The following is an 18,990-nucleotide window of genomic DNA, read 5'->3' on the forward strand; positions in this document are numbered from 1 at the left end:
GCCAATACATCCTTAAAAATCCTCGATGCGTCAGTTAGTTCCAGTAATCGAGATTGCAACAATAGGGAAGATAGTAGCCGACGCTCGTTCGCTTTCCACGAACGAACACAATGATTAATTAGCTTGGCTCAAGAACACTGGCGCCTTGTGATGACCGTCTTCCGTGAAACGAAATAGAAGGGTAAATTGACTGTGTATGTCGCTAGATTTGACTATCTATTATTCGCGTTATTTTTATTACCCAATGACGAAGTTCCCGACTACAGAGAACGCGAAACGCACGGCGTCGAATAAATTATCGCGGCTCAAATCATTTTTCTTCCCGATACTTCGGACCTTGAGGTAGAAAGCGTGGATACTTGTCAACGAACAAAGTCGTTAGTCGAGCTAAGACAGCTATTACGATGTCCGTTCATCGATCAGTCAAAGACGCGTTCGGTCAGAACGAATTCCTCGTTTAAAGATTTCTGCAAACGAATTCGAGCAGTCGTTTCGTTGTATTCCAAGTGATAAAAGTATACATATTACATTATTTCCTCGAGAATCCGTGCATAACGAATAACCTACGTTTCGACCTTTTTGTTTAACTTATTTGTCTGGCTAGATATTCACGGCGCCGAATGGTTAATTAACAAAAATCGTAATTCATCGTAACCTTCGTCGTTATCGAAAACGCGCCCATCGAGTCGGCTTTCCTGATTCGCCGTTGCATCGGATCATGCCCGTTGCGAGTGACTTTGTGATTAGTCAAGGTTAGGGAGCGACCAGAATGTCATTACTGTGGGCAGTGGTTAATTAACAAAAATCGTAATTCATCGTAACCTTCGCCGTTATCGGAAAACGTGCCCATCGACTCGCGTTTCCTGATTCGCTATTACCGCGGATCACGCCCGCCGCGAGTGACTCTATAACTATGCATAGTCAAGTCTCGGTAGCGATGGAAATGCCGTCGAGGCGAAGCGGATAAGAGTTAAAGCGGAATTCTGATTTTAATCAATTATTTTCATTACGTGTTAGAAATGCGAAGAATTTATTGCTTCTATTTCTATTTATCAAGACGGTACATTAACGGCAGACCGCGAACGAGGAAAAAAAATGTACTTTCCTCAAAGCTGGCAGATATGCCCAAGATAGAATCCCTTCCGTGAAGGAAACGCGGTTCTGGGCCAATTACTATACCGCAAATTCTCCCGTTGACGTTTCTGGGAATATCCGCGCTCGATGCTCATTATATTTGGTCTCGTTCGTTTAAATTTAACGACGGCAAAGTCGTCCGGTGAATTTGAAAATGACATATTTTTCCGTTCGATGGGAAGGAAAGAAGCCGAGATCTTCCCCGGGCGATAACGCAGAGATTTCTACGTTTCCCTGCTGCTCGGCTGTTGCGTAACCGCGAGCGTGAAGGAATCTCTCCGCGAAAGAGTTATTTCGAGCCGGGGGACTTTAACGAGCGGTGAACGCGGTCGGTTCGTGTTTTAATTCGAAACGTGGCCGCCACTAATCGGGAGCGAGCGAAACGGCAGGTGTCCCGCGTATCGTTTCGCGAGAGCAGGAAACCGTTCTCGGAGCCGGATTCCGCGCGTGCCTTTCAAGGTCCTGCGCGAGCGAACCAGTGAACGGAGCGAAGTACGGACGGTCTCAATGAGATTGACTACTGCTGCACTGCTACCGCGAACGTGGACGGAGCACAGTCAGTGGTACATTAAAAAATTCACGATCAACGCTAAATTTCAAGGAAAGCTTGTACTTTTTTTGCTCACTCAACAATTTTGCTTTGTCACTTAACAATTTCCTGGCAATCATGGCTATTAAATCGAAGAACTTAATTCTCCCTCTAAGTTCTACATTTAAAAAGTGGCGTATATCTTAATGTTCATTGTTAAAAATTACTCGCAAGATAATTTAACTCCTTTGAACAACACAAAATTGTCTTATGACGTTTGATGTTACGTAATATACCATTTTCCGTAGTATTCTGAAGGACTAGTGTTTTTTCTTATCTGTTAAACGTCAGGCAAGACAATTTTTGTAAAGTTCGACATGAGTTACTACGTCGTTTCGTTTCAATTTCATTTTTTTTTCCCGTTAATTGAAGTTGCGTCCAGTTTAATCTTCCCAGACACGATAAGGACTAAATTAAATCGATCGTTTCGATGATATCAAACGACACATTGTGTTATCAGCGAGATTATCGTCACTCAGTTGTGTCATAGAGCAGAATTTAATTTTCCTGTCGCCTACTCTTCTTCAATCCTTTTTTCTACGCAACATCGAGAACGTGTTTTACGCAGTTTCTCATTTATCATTAATCAAATTCTTTCAGACGCAAACTTTTTAAATCCGCATTAGCAATTTCCAACTTTATAAATCTCATTGAAATTATCTAGTAGATATAAATTTAATTAACTTGGCAGAAATACTAATACGTTTATTTAATCATTTTTATCATACAATGAATTCGTACACAGCACGCTTCAATACAATCATCAGATAAATCATCGCACCTGTTTTCTGAATGATTAACATAATTTGTTCTGATATAATACACAGTTGGTAACAAAATTTGTCTATTCTCTAAAAAACAAAGGAATCCGTTGATGGTGATACGGCAGGGGTTAACGCGACGCTAACGGGGACGTTAACTCGCGTGCTTCGTCAGCCGTCGTCACGAGTGGACGCGACGCGACGCGATGCGAAAATGTGACACTTCATTCTCTCCATCTCTCTTGACATAAAAGGCGCCAGCTCGATAACAGATCGCGCGCGTGTGCGTTGTGGGAAAATTAATGATAACGAACACGACGACGACGACGACGGTGTGACGATGCGACGCGATGCGTCGCGATGCACGTGCTCTGCGACGCAACCTATGCCTGGTTGACCTACATACGATTCCTTTTTTCCTTCATTTTTTTTTCTGTAACCTCACCCACTTATCTCGGCATCGAAGTGTTTTTCTCTCTGCTCGGTTGTTTATACGTTAGTTAAGAGTCGATTGCAAATCTTGATCTCTTAAAGTTGATTTTAAAAATGTGATGCGATAAAAAACTGTTGACTGGAAAATTTGTTAGACTCGGATCTGCATTGCAGATCGGCGATACACGATTCGATACTTCGCAGAGTCGTACGTACGACTTATTACGACATAGCTGCAATTTATTCGATAAAGTGTGATTAGATCTCGAGATGAATTCTCTTCCTTCACCGACTGTTTCTTTCGACGTATCAATTGACATTATCATCAACGAGATTTCCGCTGTGATTCCTCAACCTCCCGGCCCACCTTCCGCATTCGCGTTAACGATGTTCCAACGTGCGTGCATGATCAATTCCTGTTGCACGACTCGAGAGAATAAAAAGGTTGCGTCGTTGTCACGAGTCAATTTGTAGTAATTGAAATAATTAAGTAAATGATTATTATATCTCAAGAAATGAATAAAATTGTCATGATCGTCTATCATTGATTAAGATGGATTAAATAAAACAAACTTATTCGAAATAATCTTTTATGTATTTTAATAATATACATATACAGTTGATCGAGTGGCGATCGATAAATGCTTTGAAGTATCCTCTAGAGAAATTAGGGGATTAATCTCTAGAGCTATAGAGAGGCACGATGGATGGAGCGATCGAGGGAGGTCTCGACAAACTGCTCGATCGTGTCTGATCGAAAATTCGGGGCTTCCTTTTATGGCTGAGAACCTAGGTAAGCGGTGGAGTCTTGGATATCGGCACTGTTCAACAGGTGGTTCACGATTCACACGACGATCATCACACATGTGCGGATTAAGCACCATCTCTCTCTCTCTCTCTCTCTCTCTCGTCGATCCTCTTCCTACCTTGACATGTAAAAAGAGAGCATAAAATATTTCTTGTCTGTCTCAAACATATAGGTGTAATATTTAATATTTTTTCATTGCCATGTAATTCTGTATCTGTGACATGATCGAATTCTATTCGATGCAATTAATCAATCGTCGTTCGCAGTACAAAAAGATCTATACTTGCAATGAAAATCCTGTTGAATTGATACGCGTCGAGTAGGGAGTGAAGGCTTATTTAAGGCTTAGTGCGATGCAATGCTAGAATGGGTGCACTCAAGTAGGCGAACATATGTAAGGTTCAGACTGTAAGTACATTTGAAGAGGTCCTCGCCTTTGCGCGTTCCGTCATTGGACACCAGTTGCTCGGGAGCACCCCGACGCGACACGATGCGACGCGACATCAAGCTTGAAAGCCGCCCCGCGCACGAACCGACCCGTTAAGATCACGAGGATAAAGCGGGAAGCGTTCCGGGATGCCAGCCGGGATCTCAGTCCGCGTAATTGCCTCGAGTTAACTCGCTTCTTACTGTTCTCGATTTTCCGTGCCTCGTTCCTCGTCTCGTTGCGCATACAATTTCGAACGAGAATCAAGGAGATCGTCATTAAACGTTTTCATGCACAGTTTTTACCCCGAATTAAAAGCCGCGCTATTTTATGATCTGAGGACCCGTCTTGGTTCTTGAGAAATGAATGTCTCGCGTCTGCTCACGGTGAAGCTAATCGAAGAACGCGACAGGGGGCCGAGACGGTTTGCCCCCGCGAGGATAGGAAGAACGCGTGGATCGGACGTGAACGCGGTCGCCGCGGAAAATGGGAATATCCGGGGAGCAGCGAAGCGAGCGGAGACCGATAATTGTGACGCCGGCCCTCTTCTCCTTGGGGAAGGAAAACAGGGACGCGAGTCGCAAGGAAAAACGTCGTTCTCCGCAGGGGAGGAGAAACGAACCCACCCGCGGGTAATCGATTTCAATTAGCGAAGCTGCCGCGCCCAAGGACATTCCTCCGAGTACCGTTTACGTCGAGAAGAGCCGAGGAGTCTCCTCCACACGCTTCTCGTTCGTCGATTTTAATTGGCAAAATTCCTGAAATGCCTCGACGATGCTCCCGATTCGTCGTACGCGCGGGCGCACGTCTCGACTTCGACCCCCTCGTCGATTCAAAAGCAATCGGACGGTTTCCTTCGGAACTGATTGGCCCCTGTGGAACATACTGATATTTTGTTCCTTTTCCTCTACTCATTTCTATCGTGTGGCTGAATGTAATGAAAAATGATTTGATTTAGAGAACGGCCGATGTATTAATTACTCAGTCGAATTTAATAGAGGGTGTTAGACCGTAAATAATAACCGAGCGTAATGAACGTACTTTGCCTAGAACGTGATTTAATACTAATTACAGTAAACGAACAAGAAAAAACAGAAGTACATTGATAAGTCGTTTGTGGAAGAGCTAAATGTATTAAAAGCCAACTTAGTAAACTGCCAGTTTTCTACCTACCGCGTTCTCAACGTACGCACTGCGCTTGACATGCCGTATAATGAACAAACACTGTAATAACCTCGAACTTTTATATCTGGCTGTTCGCAGAGTCGAGCGCACGTTCATTAATAAATATCTTTCCCTTTGTGTCGGAAAGAACGGTAAGCGAAATCTGCAATCGCTCATCCCTCGCTCTACCGTAAAGAGTTTAACATACTTCAAACTCTTTTGATCTTGTACAAAGAAAAAGATAAACCGATGGTCCATGAATCTTATAAAAATGATAGAACGAATACAATTAAAAAATAACATTGCTATATTGGAATCTTACTGCATATTTTACAATCGAGTCTGAATAGAAAATTCGAGCAGGCTGAAATTTCATCGGGTATTTATTTAAGGGTTTGCAGGCTACGATCGACATCCGTGCAATTGTGCAAAAATACAAACCGATGCACGCGGGCATTTACTTTCGTAATGGGAAATCGTAGCTGCATCGTCGCGCAGTAAGTTCGCGTGCGAAAGATTAAACGACACGGCGGATCCTCGCCCGGTCGGTGCCGCGAAGAAAGCGGTTCTTGGTAAACAAAGGAAACGTTTCTTATTTGTCTCTAGTTTTTTTCACCCCTCCCATGAACTGTTCCGCTTTGAACGGACGCGGCCGCCCCGGGCAGAGAATCTTCGCTCCGCGGTGTACGTAATTGCCGTCGCGAGAAGAGAAAACGAGCATTTTCCGGAAGATAATTCGTTGCTGGGAAACTGTCAAAGAAAGCTTACCGCAAATTCTATCAATGCGTTTATTCGCTCATTTCTCAGCAAAATTCTTTTTATAACGTTTAAAATTAATGGTACACCGTATGATATTATCTTCCACGAGGGCGAAGTAAATGAAACTCTTTATAATGTCGTTTAAATTCAATACGCCACGCGACATTATTCACGTATATGTATAAATATTATTTATATATATTTTAATATATCAATAAATTTGCGGTTCGATACGAAATAGCTTCGGAGCTGTTTCGTTCTTCGCTTTCGCTCGAAGACCCTCCAAACCGAAGTGGATTATTGAGGCAATACATATTTACGGGGTCACGGTATAATCGCGATGCAAATTTATTACTCTTCGCCGATGAGCTCCATCGTTTCCGCATTTGCAATTAGTATCCATATTAATGATTCAACGATGCGTTGAAAATTAAAATAAGCTCTCGTTTTTGTCTCGTTCCATCGACGATCTCAGGTTCGATAACCCTCTCCGACGTTCAAGCGACAACGCATGAACCACGAGAAATCAGAATTTTATAAGCTGTAACAAGTTAGGGAATATTTTGGAAATTCTTAATATGCAGTTTCTCATGGCATTCGTCCAAACGGAAGGCCTAACGCAAGTAACAAACACAATATTCACGCCCTGAAAACCGATAAACGAAATAACATATTCAAAAAAAATCTGTATCGTGATGCAAACTCAATTGCGGGTGTGGATAAGCCCATACGCCCCGGGCTCCTCGAAACGAATCTCTGTCCTGTCCGCGACGGTCTAACTTCGTTCGACCATCGATCTCCCTTACTGAGAAATCGAATTTCCCTACAAATATATATATATATATATACCGTGAATTTTTTCATTTATTCATGTCCCACTCGTATACCGAATCATTCACTTCTAATCGTAGAAGTCATATCAAGTATCTATCGTTATTTATACGTTCGAATGTTTTGCAAAACAGATTTACATAATTTTTTATGATGCAATAATGACCTAGCGAAGTAAATATAGAAATGCAAAAATAAAGAAGCGAATGAATGTAATAGTTCCTCGTCGTATGTAAAAAGAAAATTTTAATGAAAATCGTGTCAGGGTTTCGAGCGAAAGGTAGGGGAAGCTCGGACGAATTGGAATCCGGAGGCAACGTGTGGAAAGTTTGAGGGAAAAAGAATGGAACGGGGAACAACGAAACTGGCGCGCGCGTTGAAACATTCTTCTAAAGTTCTATCGCGTTGGTACTATGATCGAGAGTAAAACGGTATTAAAGACGGTCGACGCTGACTCATGGCTGGTATCGCTGTCTTAAATTAATCGTACTATCAACGTCCCCTCGAGCTTCAATTAATTTCATCCCCGGAGGATCCTAGCTTCTTGCTTCATGTTTTTATAGGAAAGACCACGGGTGGGAGCTAGTTTTTGTTTGCGATCAGATCCGACGGAACGGTTCTCGCTTTGTCAAGTGGTCCGTATCAGACGATACGTTATCAGCGCATATGTGCACGGCACCGAGACGCTGCGACCGATAAGATTATCAGACTTGGAAAAGAGCAGATGCCTACTCGTTTTTTTGTTTTGTTTACACGATTTTAATGGAAAGATGCAGAAGGCATTGGTAATCCTCGAGAACTTGCTCGTCGTTATTCAACTTTCGAGAGATCTGTTATGCAGAGAAAACGCATTATTTTAAAAACGCGAGTTATCGAGTTTTTATACGTGTAAACAAATTTTACATATATCTCATTCGCGTTACGTTCTCGCGTAAACTGCATAACGTCGCTTTCTACGTATACATACAGGTCCTTGCATTTCTACTTTCACTTACTCGCGATATGGACTCCAGTTTCGTCGCGAAATTTCACCGCTCTGTTTACAATCGTGTTTAATCACCGATACGACGGCCTCGCTTTGAACCGACATAGGTCAGTACCGATTCAATTAAAAATACGTGATAACGTGATACGTGAAACGGAAAAATACATAAATGAAGGTTAAAGAATGAAAAGAAATTCTTCCTAGATAATCTACTGAAATACGTAATACATGCATGAGAGGCAGCAATTATTTTTGCACTTTTTAATTTGAATAACGATAGCGTTTTCCGTTGAATCGCGAAAGTTAAATCGTTAACACTAGATTGCCGGATGTTGGGTATATATTCTGTCCGTAATGAGTGAATTTGACTAAAAATCCGCGCTTCGAAAAGTTACGTAGTTAAGTTTTCGAATTCAAGAATTTCTCTTTCGAATATCTTGGAATTCGATATTTATTACGCACTGAAACGAATTTATTGGACCGGTCGGTTATTCTACCTGCATGGAAAGAAAGTTGCGAGTTACGTCATCCGCGTAATTACCAGCGTGCATATGTACGAAACCAGGAAAACGTTTTATCGCGTATATGAAAACAGATAAATTCGCTTAATGTTAATTTGTATGAAAACAAATAGGATAAGGTTTCGAAAAAAACAAAGTTATTTATTTCTCTGATACGACGATTCTCAGAAAATTGTTTATATGCAAAGTTATTCGGACGGCCTAACTGCAAGAGGAAATCCCCGCGGCTTTAACTGCACTGCTATCTTCTTCCTTGTTCCTGCCCGAACGAATGATTCACATTAACGTTGAATGGACAGTAAATACTCTGAACTCTAAATAATGAGTAATATCAAAGGGAAGATAAAAATTCGAATCAAATAATTATATTGTTTCATATATTTTTATTATTTCTATTTACAACACTCGCTGTTTCGATGCTAGAAGATAATGAAAATGTTATATCATTTGAAATGACGGCAGTAAAGTAGTGCTGAATGAAAGGTCGTTGTCGTTCATCCTTGAACTTGCAACAGGCATATAAAATGGAAAAGCGTCTGAACGGTGTCAGCGTGGGCGTCGGTTTTTCCAGGGTAGACGACTATTTTCCGAGAACCGACAGAGTCCCAGTGGTCGTCAACGCACAAATGTAAATTAACCGTAGTCCGGCGACTGTGCCGCTCGGATAACGGCCGATTGTATGCAAATGCGGATTCGATCGGATTCTGACAGCGAGATCGGATGTTCCGTTCGATCCGATCCGATCGCGATCGACGTATGCACGAACTCGGGCAATTCGGATCGACGACGATACCTAGTCGACTTATCGTTATCGAGACTCCTCGACGGGACGGATTTTCTCGCGACAGCTGGTGATTCTATGCGGTCCGCTTCGACGAGTGGCGCGCGAGGAACGTATTCTCTCTCACCGGCTTTACGAGTCGATTTCGGATGCAGGTGATCCGGCGATCTGGGATGCGTGGCATGCTGATATCGACGTCATGATTAGAAATATAAGGATGATGTAGCTGTCACGGAATTAGAAATGACGGTGATCATAAAGAGACTCCCAGCAGACCGTTCGTTCAGCGAGCAGAATCTCTCTTGACTTTAATTCACAGCTGTACAATTTAATTATCTCAGACGGATTTAGGATCGTGAGTCCTAAAATCAACCACTGTCCGATCGATTTTCATTAACTTTTATAACAAGAGTCGATTGGTTCGAAATTGTCGTTTTCCACTGAGAGTCAAGCGTTTGTTAACGCAGCAATGTCGATGTTTACCGTCGCTCCTCTGGAGAACGCCGTTGATAGGAAATCGACGAGAAGACGGAGAGATTGTTTGCTCGGTCGTACTTCGAACTCCGGATACCGGTTTTTAATCTCGGCCTCGTTCATGGCAAATTGTCCCATTGTTTAAACTACTGTCTCGCGGCTGAAACCTAAACGTTGGAATTCTCTTCTAAGAATGTTATCGAAAAAAATGAAACTGTTGTAAACACCGCGGTGTTATCTGGCATCGATTTCGTTATCATTTCCCTGGTGATGGAATTCCGGGTTGAGATCAATGTCATTAACAATTGGATACTTTTTAATTGTTTATTTGCTCGTTGCATCGTGTCGAAGAAAATGTTGAGATCATCCTCAGACGGTGGCTACCGTTTCTCGCGGTGTCAGCGATCGATAACACCGCGGAAACCGCGAAAGACGGAGAGCGAGAAGATCGTGAGTAAGGGGCTCGGGTTCCACCGGAATTAAATCGCGTAGCTGAAAAGTTTTCCAGACCGGGTTGTTTGCGGATTTCCCGTGCGTGTTAACGAGCCGCGAACCCCCTGCCCCGGACCCCGAAATAAACGAGTCGAATCCCCGAACGGCTGACCCGGCCGAAACGAGCCTCGTCGATCCCCCGGAAACCGCAAACGATGCTCCACGTAAAAACAATCAACGGAATTACGGTCGCCTTTGCAATTAGATATATTTTGTTTTATTTATAGTATATCACTTTCCATCAATTTCCAGTCTCTGCAACGTAGGCATAAAATTTCTGAGGACAGAAACCGAGTCGAAACGTAATAATCGTCAGCGAAGTAAACAATTTTTAATTCTGTTTATCTTAAATGAAACGTAGTTCTGTTAAATGCAGGAAAACAATGAGTTAACACACGCTCGATTTCCTTGCGGAAATTGACTCGAGCGCGTTTCGACTCGAGTCCGATCAATACTGATCCTTATTAATCGCTTACCGGAACACACGAAATAAATCAGATATCCACGTTTATCTGAGCCAGAAATCTAATCCGGTGAAGAAATTCTGTTTATCGTTCGCCGGTCGGAAAATTCTGTTGCGAATTATTAAAAAGGCTACGCGAATAACAATTATTCAAGCTCCGTTGACGTTCGTGGTTTACTGCGTCACGAACACCGCGAGGAGACGGGCATTGGCGCACATCGAAAAATCGTTTCTGGTGACGCATGAATCGCAAATTAGCCCGAGAATAAATAATGAATATTTTTAAATGTATTTAAATAACTCTCCCGCTACTTGTCTCCAGCAACAAATGTGAGGTTCGTTCAACAATTGCGTCAAAACATATTTATAGCCGTCCCCGAACTAACGACGTCCTCTAGTTCGTATGAAAATTATTCATACTGTATTACGATTTATCTGACCCCTGAAAATTTCGGAACTCCGCAGTCCCAGAATACGATTCTTAATTACGTCGAACGTTCGAAATAACATCGAGCGTTTGGAAATCGTACGTCGAAAACAGATTAATCTCGGTGTATTTGAGCTCGTTTCCGGACAAAGTGCACCTACGCAACTGAGACGAACAATAAAATCGTATCGTATCGATCCCGATCCGTCACTTACCTGTACTGATATCTCGCGGCGATAAACCGTGGGCTCGTTGTTCTCTATTAGCTGAAGTATTTCGTTATCAAAAGGCATCATGGCCAGGCTGCGACGAAATTAACTTTCGCCTTGGTCACTAAAACGCTGTGCTACGTAATTCTTTATCATTTAGTATCTGCTAGGTAAATACTGTATGCAGAACCCGACGTATCAATAGTACATATGACGATATATTGTAGATACGATACGACATATTAATAGTATTATAATTAAAATACTGGTTCTACGGAGGTATGTATATAATAAGCCGTGTTTTTAATTAGAAACACATTCTTGGCAGATTAATGCTAATTTTATGTTGTGCATACAATTGAACGAATCAGTTTGGTGGGGGGAACGATGATTCGGACGTTTTTGAGATGAGAAGTGTTCCGAGAGAAGTACTCGAAAAAGCGATTACCTCGCAGCTATCTCGATTACGTCATTGATGTTTCTGCGATTTTGCATGTGTCAACAGGAACAATCTTCCCGTTGCCCTTCGCCGATTTTACTTATTCCTGCCTCGCGACTGCCACTTAAGGCTACTCATCGCAATTACGTAGACATTGTATTGTGAATCGTGTCGAACAAAATGCGCAATTATTCCTAAGGAACGAGACGCCGATGATAAACGTGTAGTCACATCGTTGCGTCATCCGCACTTTGCTGTGTCACAAAAAGTTCGCCGGGAACCGCGTAAAATCGCGGATAGAACCAATGCCTGAATCGCGACGATATTTCGAAGAAATCGTCGTCAATGATTTGAGGAAAAAGCGGCTACGCATAATTACGTCTATAAATATACACGAATTATCCGGCCTCGCTCGTTTGCATAATTTCCGTGCGTAGTTTGCAATTTTGTCGCCCGATGATGCGCGTAACGTTTACGCGTATACACACGCACGCGACACGATCCCGCCGGTGGATCCCTCTCTCTTCCTCTGTTTCTCTCTGTCTTTTGGGCGAATGAATATCGGAGATCACGCGCGGCAGATAATGAAACCTAACGACGGGCGAATTTACGACGCGTTCGGAGGTCGTCGACGCGAGGAATGTCGCCGGAAATCTTCAACGCCGGTTTCTCGAAAGGTAATCAACGGGTTATTTGCGACGGCGGAGCCTCGATCGTTATGAAAATCGATGCTAAAAATAAAAACCGTACGACGGTGCTTGTCACTGAAATAGACGACGCGATCAACGAATTCCTTGACGACTTTCCTTATTTCGTATCGTCGATCTATCCTCCTGTCCATAACATATGTATCTAAATAAGCTGTCAACCGCTGGAAATGGATCGACCTATGAAATAACTAGCAACAACGAATTCATCAAAATATAGCTTATCTAATATATTTTTATAAACAGCAGCGTTTCTACCATTTATCGAGTCTTTATTAATGAATACGTTCACGAAATGAAAATACCTGCGGCGTTGACCTGCCGGTGAATGCATCGAGAGAATTTTTATTAACAGGCATATCGAGTCGTGTGACAAAAAACGAAGTACACTCTCGGTGGCGACAGGATGGGAACGGTAACTGGAACGGTGAGCTTGAAATATTTTTCGGTTCGCGACATCGGAGGTGGAGGCGGCGGCAACGGCGGTCGACGCGCAACAGGTGCACACCCGCTTCTACTGGCCTCCATTAAAGTGTTTACACGGGAGACAAGAACTTTGAATCGTCTGGTTTAATCTCTTAAGCGCTTCCCGGACATCGCTGCGCCTCTCGCTGGACGGAGGGGAGAAAGCCGGAGATATCCGGAGAACGCCAATTGTTCAAGAATATTTATAAATTACTTCATCCGTATCCCTGAACCATGCAATCTATCGTGACACTCGGATGGCCATTAAACTACGGAGCAGCCTATTGCTTTTAGAGATTGTTTAAAAAAAATGCTGCTAAATGCATATAAAATGATGAAACGATCTCTGAATTTTCGTCACATAAGTCACTTATATTTTTAATATATGAATCAGGTTTATATGTGCAGATTTCATTTTTACTTTAGATAATGGTAATTTTAATAGTCGATAATCATCGTCAACAGTTTTATTGATAAAAATCGTATGATCAATAGGCCGATGATATTTCGAATATTTAACACCGCTTTCACCTGAGCGTCAGTATATCGGTTACGACGTTGGAACGTGCCTGAAATACATATTTGGATATCTGTTTCGACCACTGCCCCACAGCTAGGCTGTCGAAAATATTCAACGAGGCATTTACGCTTTCTGTTCGAACGTCGGTATTTAAACTTATCTTGACCGAGCGTGACCGGTTAAATATTTTTCAATCCTTTCGACTAAGTTCCTCTCGACTCCGACGAACTGTGTAAATTCGTCGTCCGAAAGGATTCTCTCTTTCACTCCCACTCTGACGTAGTTCTGAATTTTCGTACGTTAATTACCATGAAAAATGACTATGGCGATAAATTGTATAAATGATAATCTGAAGAATATTAAACCTATTTTCCTTGATAAAAATTACACATTTTCTCCTATTAACGTAAATATGGTTAAGTGTATTAGAAACGCATCGTCTCTTGTGTATTTCTTCTCTCCAGGGACAAAGAAAAAAAGCTGACGCCGAAGAAAAGGGTTAGTTTATCGATCACACGACACGTGTCCGTCTAGACAGATTGACACGGTAACCTATCGGTTAGCCAATAATACTGAAACCTTAGCGGGTCGCGAAGCGGCAACCGCTAGCACACCTCAGCTACGTTAAGTCTCGTGATTAGAGCCAATCTGTGGAAACAGTGCCGAATTTCCGGCAATAATAGACGAAACCTTGTCCTTCGCATTCCAGACTGTACATTGTCAGGCAAACTTGAGAGAAATGAAAAATATACTCAAAACTGACTCTGACTCAGTTTCACTGTTCAAATTCTTTGCTATAATACTCAATGTTTTTCGTTTAAATCTCGCCTGTGCCTCAATTCGATTCAGAAAGATTTACTTTCTTATCACATGTCAAATTTACTTTTATGCAGGAATGAACTGAAATCAATTTCTTGACTTCAGGCAATTTGATGAGTTTTTATCTAGGAATAAATAAGGGTTAAAAAACGTTCGATGAAAAAGCCGAACATATCCTTTTCTAGTTGTTCCTACAATGAGATCTCAAGCCAAAAACACGTTGAAACACTACTAAGAGGAAGACCGAGTTACGTCCCGGCCGCCTTCACTGAAAATCACGATGCTCGTTGTGTCTCTTCGTTCGGAAGCCTGCCTCCGGCCGATCCGCGGTTCATTCATCATCCCTGTGCAACGGAATCCACATAACTGGAACACACCTTTCGTCCATCATGCCTCATCTCGGCCTTTGAGCACGGCCAGACGACTTCATCCGATTACGGACCATCCATCGGTCCCCCCTCGAACTTACTCCGTCGCTTGCTCTACGTTTTTAAACCCTTTGGATTATTTCGTGGTCGTTGCGATTTCTAATTGATCCTCGTCCGAAGTCTCTTCTCCTCTCTCGCTCTCTCGCTGCACGGTGAAGTGCTTCCGCCGAGGAGTTTTTAATGAGATCGCTTCGTTCTTGTGGTTTCCGTATGGTTGTTTTGTGGTACGTCGTTAGCCAAGTTTCGTGCTACGATTACGAACGACCGTAGACGAGCTACACAAGTTCTGGATGTTTTAATGTAGAATCGAAGTTCGCCTCAATTAAGCTGAACCTGCGATGGTAGAATAGAAAGATTTTTGACGATACAAAGCAAAGTCTATGTCAAAATTTAATTTGGACTCGTCAAAAGTGGACATTCGATTTTACACGATTTTCGATCATTATTTCTCGTCGCGTTGCAACAAGCAAATTTTGGTAGAGCCAGTTTTATCAGAAACGTACCGAGATTCGTCATCGAAATTCGCTTTCTCTTTTAACATTCGTGGATCATGAAATAATACGTTTGGCTATTTTCCCCGCTCGGGGACAAACAAATCTACACGATCAGATAAAACCAGCCGGCAGCTAGGATAACAATAATACATTAATTTCCTTCGAATGGAATCTCCGACGTCTCGTCGTGATCGTCCTCTCCGGGTCGTTTTCACCGTCATCGTCATCGTCATCGCGGACATTATTTGTATAAGTGAAACCACTTGCGAAAGATAAGTCGCTTGAGTATCTGAACCAAGAAATCGACGTTGCGCTCGAGGGAACCACGAGTTCCAGTTCAAAACTTTTACCGACGTCCTATCTCGACCAGTTATCATTCATCTACCTCGTCCTGAACAGGTCTTCACGACTTATTCGTCGTTCACGTTCTAATTCAATATTATTAATGTATTAATTTGTCTATTACAGAAAATCAAATAAGTTCAATAGTTAGTTTCTATTCATTTTCTTGTCTGCTTTCAGGACCCCGACGCAGACAGCGATTCGACCGTTCAGTGTGACCCTGTAATCGTGAGTAAAATATATCAGAATTAACTCATTTTAAGAGGAAAATTTATAATCGTACGAAAAACGTGAATTGGACGATTAAATTATTAATAATTATGAGTAAGCTGCGGACAGTAATTATCTGTATGTATGTTTTAAGATGTTTGTCACTAGGATTCTTTTGCGACTACGATTTTTCCCACACTTTTCTCCGATTAAAACGCGGACCTCTAGATAACCCGTTCATCTGATGTTCAAACCATCTGTCACAAAGTTAGGTCATGTTCATCCAAGTTTCTTTAAACAGCAGTTGCAACACGTGATCCAAGGTTATTTTAAATTTGTTCATCGGATCATTTCACTTTCCCCTACTAATAGCCAGACTGCAAATAATTATTGGAACTCGCCTGATAAGTCGAGTTCGCGAAACTCCGCTCAGCTTATTTATCGCGTTTTGTAAACAAATACTCATTTCCCGTTACTCGACGGAAAGATTAAATCGCAAAGTACATATCGGCTGACTGACGCGCGGGATTACTGGAATCGAAGAAAAATCTAAAACAACCGATATTGTACAAATTCTAATCCGAATTATCGTTTCAAGTCGACAGATCATTAAAAGTCGACTGTGCATTGCAAGGCTTAAATGATAATAGAAATTTCTATTTAAATCGTCGACGACGATCGCGAGAGCTACGAGTGGATAGTTCGATAAAAATCTTAAACAATCGAGAGGCAGCGAAGAAAGGGTCTCGATATGCAGGTGTCTGTGACATAAAGACGTTCCCCTTTCTTTTCTCCTCTCCCGCCTGCTCCTCTCGCCATTCCGTGGTTGCGCGTCTTCTTCCATAACCCCGTTGTTGCCCCATCCGACAAAAGGCATTGTTCTCTCGCGAGGCGGCGGCGCAACCGAATAATTGCCTTATCGACGCGGCGCAACTTTCCTGAATTGCGTACTTGTTGCACCTAGCTAGCGGTGCGGTGGAGACCGGTCTTCCTTTTACGCTCCGTGCACAGCCCTCGTACTCGTCGTAACTTCTCTTTCAGCCACGTGGAACCGCCTCGTCTCGTCCCCGTCCCGTCGTCGACGAGGACGCGATACGTTTCTCGTATTTCAACCCCCATCCGCCCACGCGGACTCCACCCTCGTCTCCGACCATGGTAGAGAGTTTAGTATTCGAAGCGTTAAATTGAGAGCGAGATATAGCAATTTCAATTTACCGCTCATAGGTTTCTGGCTCCTCACGGCTCGGATAAAAATGTTGAAAAACGCAGACAATCAAGACTTTAGACAAGCAGAAGACGAATTCATTTTATAAATAGTAATTAGAATTGCAATTAAGGATGCAGTCATCGCTTTTACTTTTACTGAAGGTAGAAGTATTCTAGTCGTCGATTCGAGGTCCTTCGATATTCGGATTTGCGATACATACATATTAGATGATAGAATCTAAATTGACGCTACATTGTTTGAGTTAGCAGAGCTTTCTGTGTATCTTACGTATATGGAGTTTAACCTCGGATCTGCTCCCGCACTGCTTTAAAACTAGTTAAAATTGACTTGGGACTTGGGTGAACCGTAACCGTTCGTGGCGAAATTTATGGCCGCGTCGAAGACGCACAGCCGGCTAATAACTCGAACTTCCTAATCAGTTTGGGAAACGTTTGACCCTCGTCTCGGAAAGAATCCGGACGTCGGAACGAGGACGAGACGACGAAAGGGCAAACCGCAGCGCCGGTAACTGGGAACAAACGTTCGCCGTGTAAATTTAGCCGCGTCGAGAGAGGGTTGCGAGGAAAGAGGTCGAGGGTGGTAAGAGAAACGAAAGGGGTAAAGGAGGGCGAAGCGAACGGGTGGCGAAAGAAGAAGAACCGGGCTAATGACTACGAGTGTAACTTATCTGCAACATGCAGGCAGCCGGCTCGCGTGCGTTTGCTCGTGTAAATCGTCGGGTTTACCTTTTCCTCGGTTACTCCGTCTTCTTTTTCGACGCCCGAGGGCACCGGAAGGGGCGTACGTGCAAACAAAGATACGTGACATAAGTGCGACACTACCTGTAATAACCTCCGCTGCCTCGCGTGGCTGGTAATCTTCGACTTGTTGCTCCGACCACCTTTCCTCGCGAAATCTTCTAACGAAACGTGCGGTTAAACCCTCATCCGTCCCTCGCGTCGATTCGACGTATTCGCTGCGAGAGATTTATTTCCCCGTCGCGCGTCAAACGAAATCTACTTACAAAAGATTTCGCAAACCTATAACCGTATTTTTTCTTTTCTTCTTTTCAAAGAGAAAAAATCTTCGATCTCTACGAGCGGCTACAAAAAGTTGTTACAGAGTTCGTTTCCAAATAAACAACTTCTTTGCGACGCGTCGACTCGTAGAACGAATCGCAGTGCGTTTTAATAGACAGCCTGCTTTCTGTTTACCCGGTCTCAATAAGCACGGGGCTGTTAACGCGACACGGAAAGAAAGAGGCGCGCGTGGAATTTCTGCGCTTTCTGAACCGAACGCGCGAGCCAGCTCACTAATTAACCGAAATACGGTTTCTAGCCGAGGCGTGGCGTGGCGCGAAAAGAAAAGTAGGTCGGGCCGCGCGCGGAAAGTTCCGTTAGCGGCGTGTTACATAAAGATTTCCTGCTTATTACTCGCTATAAATAGAATCACGCACGCGTCGAGATTGAACGAAGGTGGCGAGAGGGTCAGGAGGGTGAGCGGCGATTTTCAATTAAAGAAACTCGCGTTTTAGAAAAAAACGCTGAATAACAGCGGTTTCTGCGACGGTAACTTTTCGCCTGCAATTATTTCCACGCTTCTCCTCGGCGGCGTTCAATTCATGAAATTAGGAGATTTTACTTCTTCGAATGAATGAACCGTCAATATTTTACTTTTTATTATTCATTGCGCGGTGTGCCAGTCGTTTCCGTGATTGGAACGTGTGTAGAGGAAATCGAGAATGTATTCCCGAGCCACTGGATTATGCTAATGCCGCGTTCCCGTCGTATGCTTATGCGATCAATTTGGACTTTTACCGGCCAGACAGTCTGGCGACGGTTCTTGGTTAAACAACGCTTGATTGAACTTTATCGGACGTATTACTAACGTAACGACACAAAGACTGCCGAACAAGAAAAAGCATACAAATATGTACGGTTTCTTTTTTTTTTACGTAAACAGGAAAGAGACTGCGGCTGAGCGAGTATTTCCTTCTGTATCGCTTGCCCATTTACACTTCTAGATAATCGTAAAGAGCAAATTGAGAGTTACGGTCGGGAGACAGGAAGCCGGTCTTCCCGTTTTTGTGTTGCTAAGATCCC

The 18,990-nt window shown here is 43.0% G+C and overlaps 1 protein-coding gene across 4 annotated transcripts in view; it reads left to right on the top strand.

Moving 5' to 3' along the window:
- The window catches only part of Pdk1 (Phosphoinositide-dependent kinase 1), a 330,571-nt gene that overhangs the window by 199,771 nt on the left and 111,810 nt on the right, over window positions 1-18,990 (top strand). For all 4 annotated transcript variants that reach the window (XM_026817462.1, XM_018032420.2, XM_026817463.1 and 1 more), the window contains one exon: window positions 15,652-15,699. In XM_026817462.1, coding sequence (XP_026673263.1) covers window positions 15,652-15,699 — 48 coding nt within the window. The remainder of the gene's footprint in view (window positions 1-15,651; window positions 15,700-18,990) is intronic.

This window comes from Ceratina calcarata, unplaced genomic scaffold (genome assembly GCF_001652005.2).
Source record: "Ceratina calcarata isolate Rehan_Ccalc_2016 unplaced genomic scaffold, ASM165200v1 scaffold579.2, whole genome shotgun sequence".
In the NCBI taxonomy this organism is placed as follows: domain Eukaryota; kingdom Metazoa; phylum Arthropoda; class Insecta; order Hymenoptera; family Apidae; genus Ceratina; species Ceratina calcarata.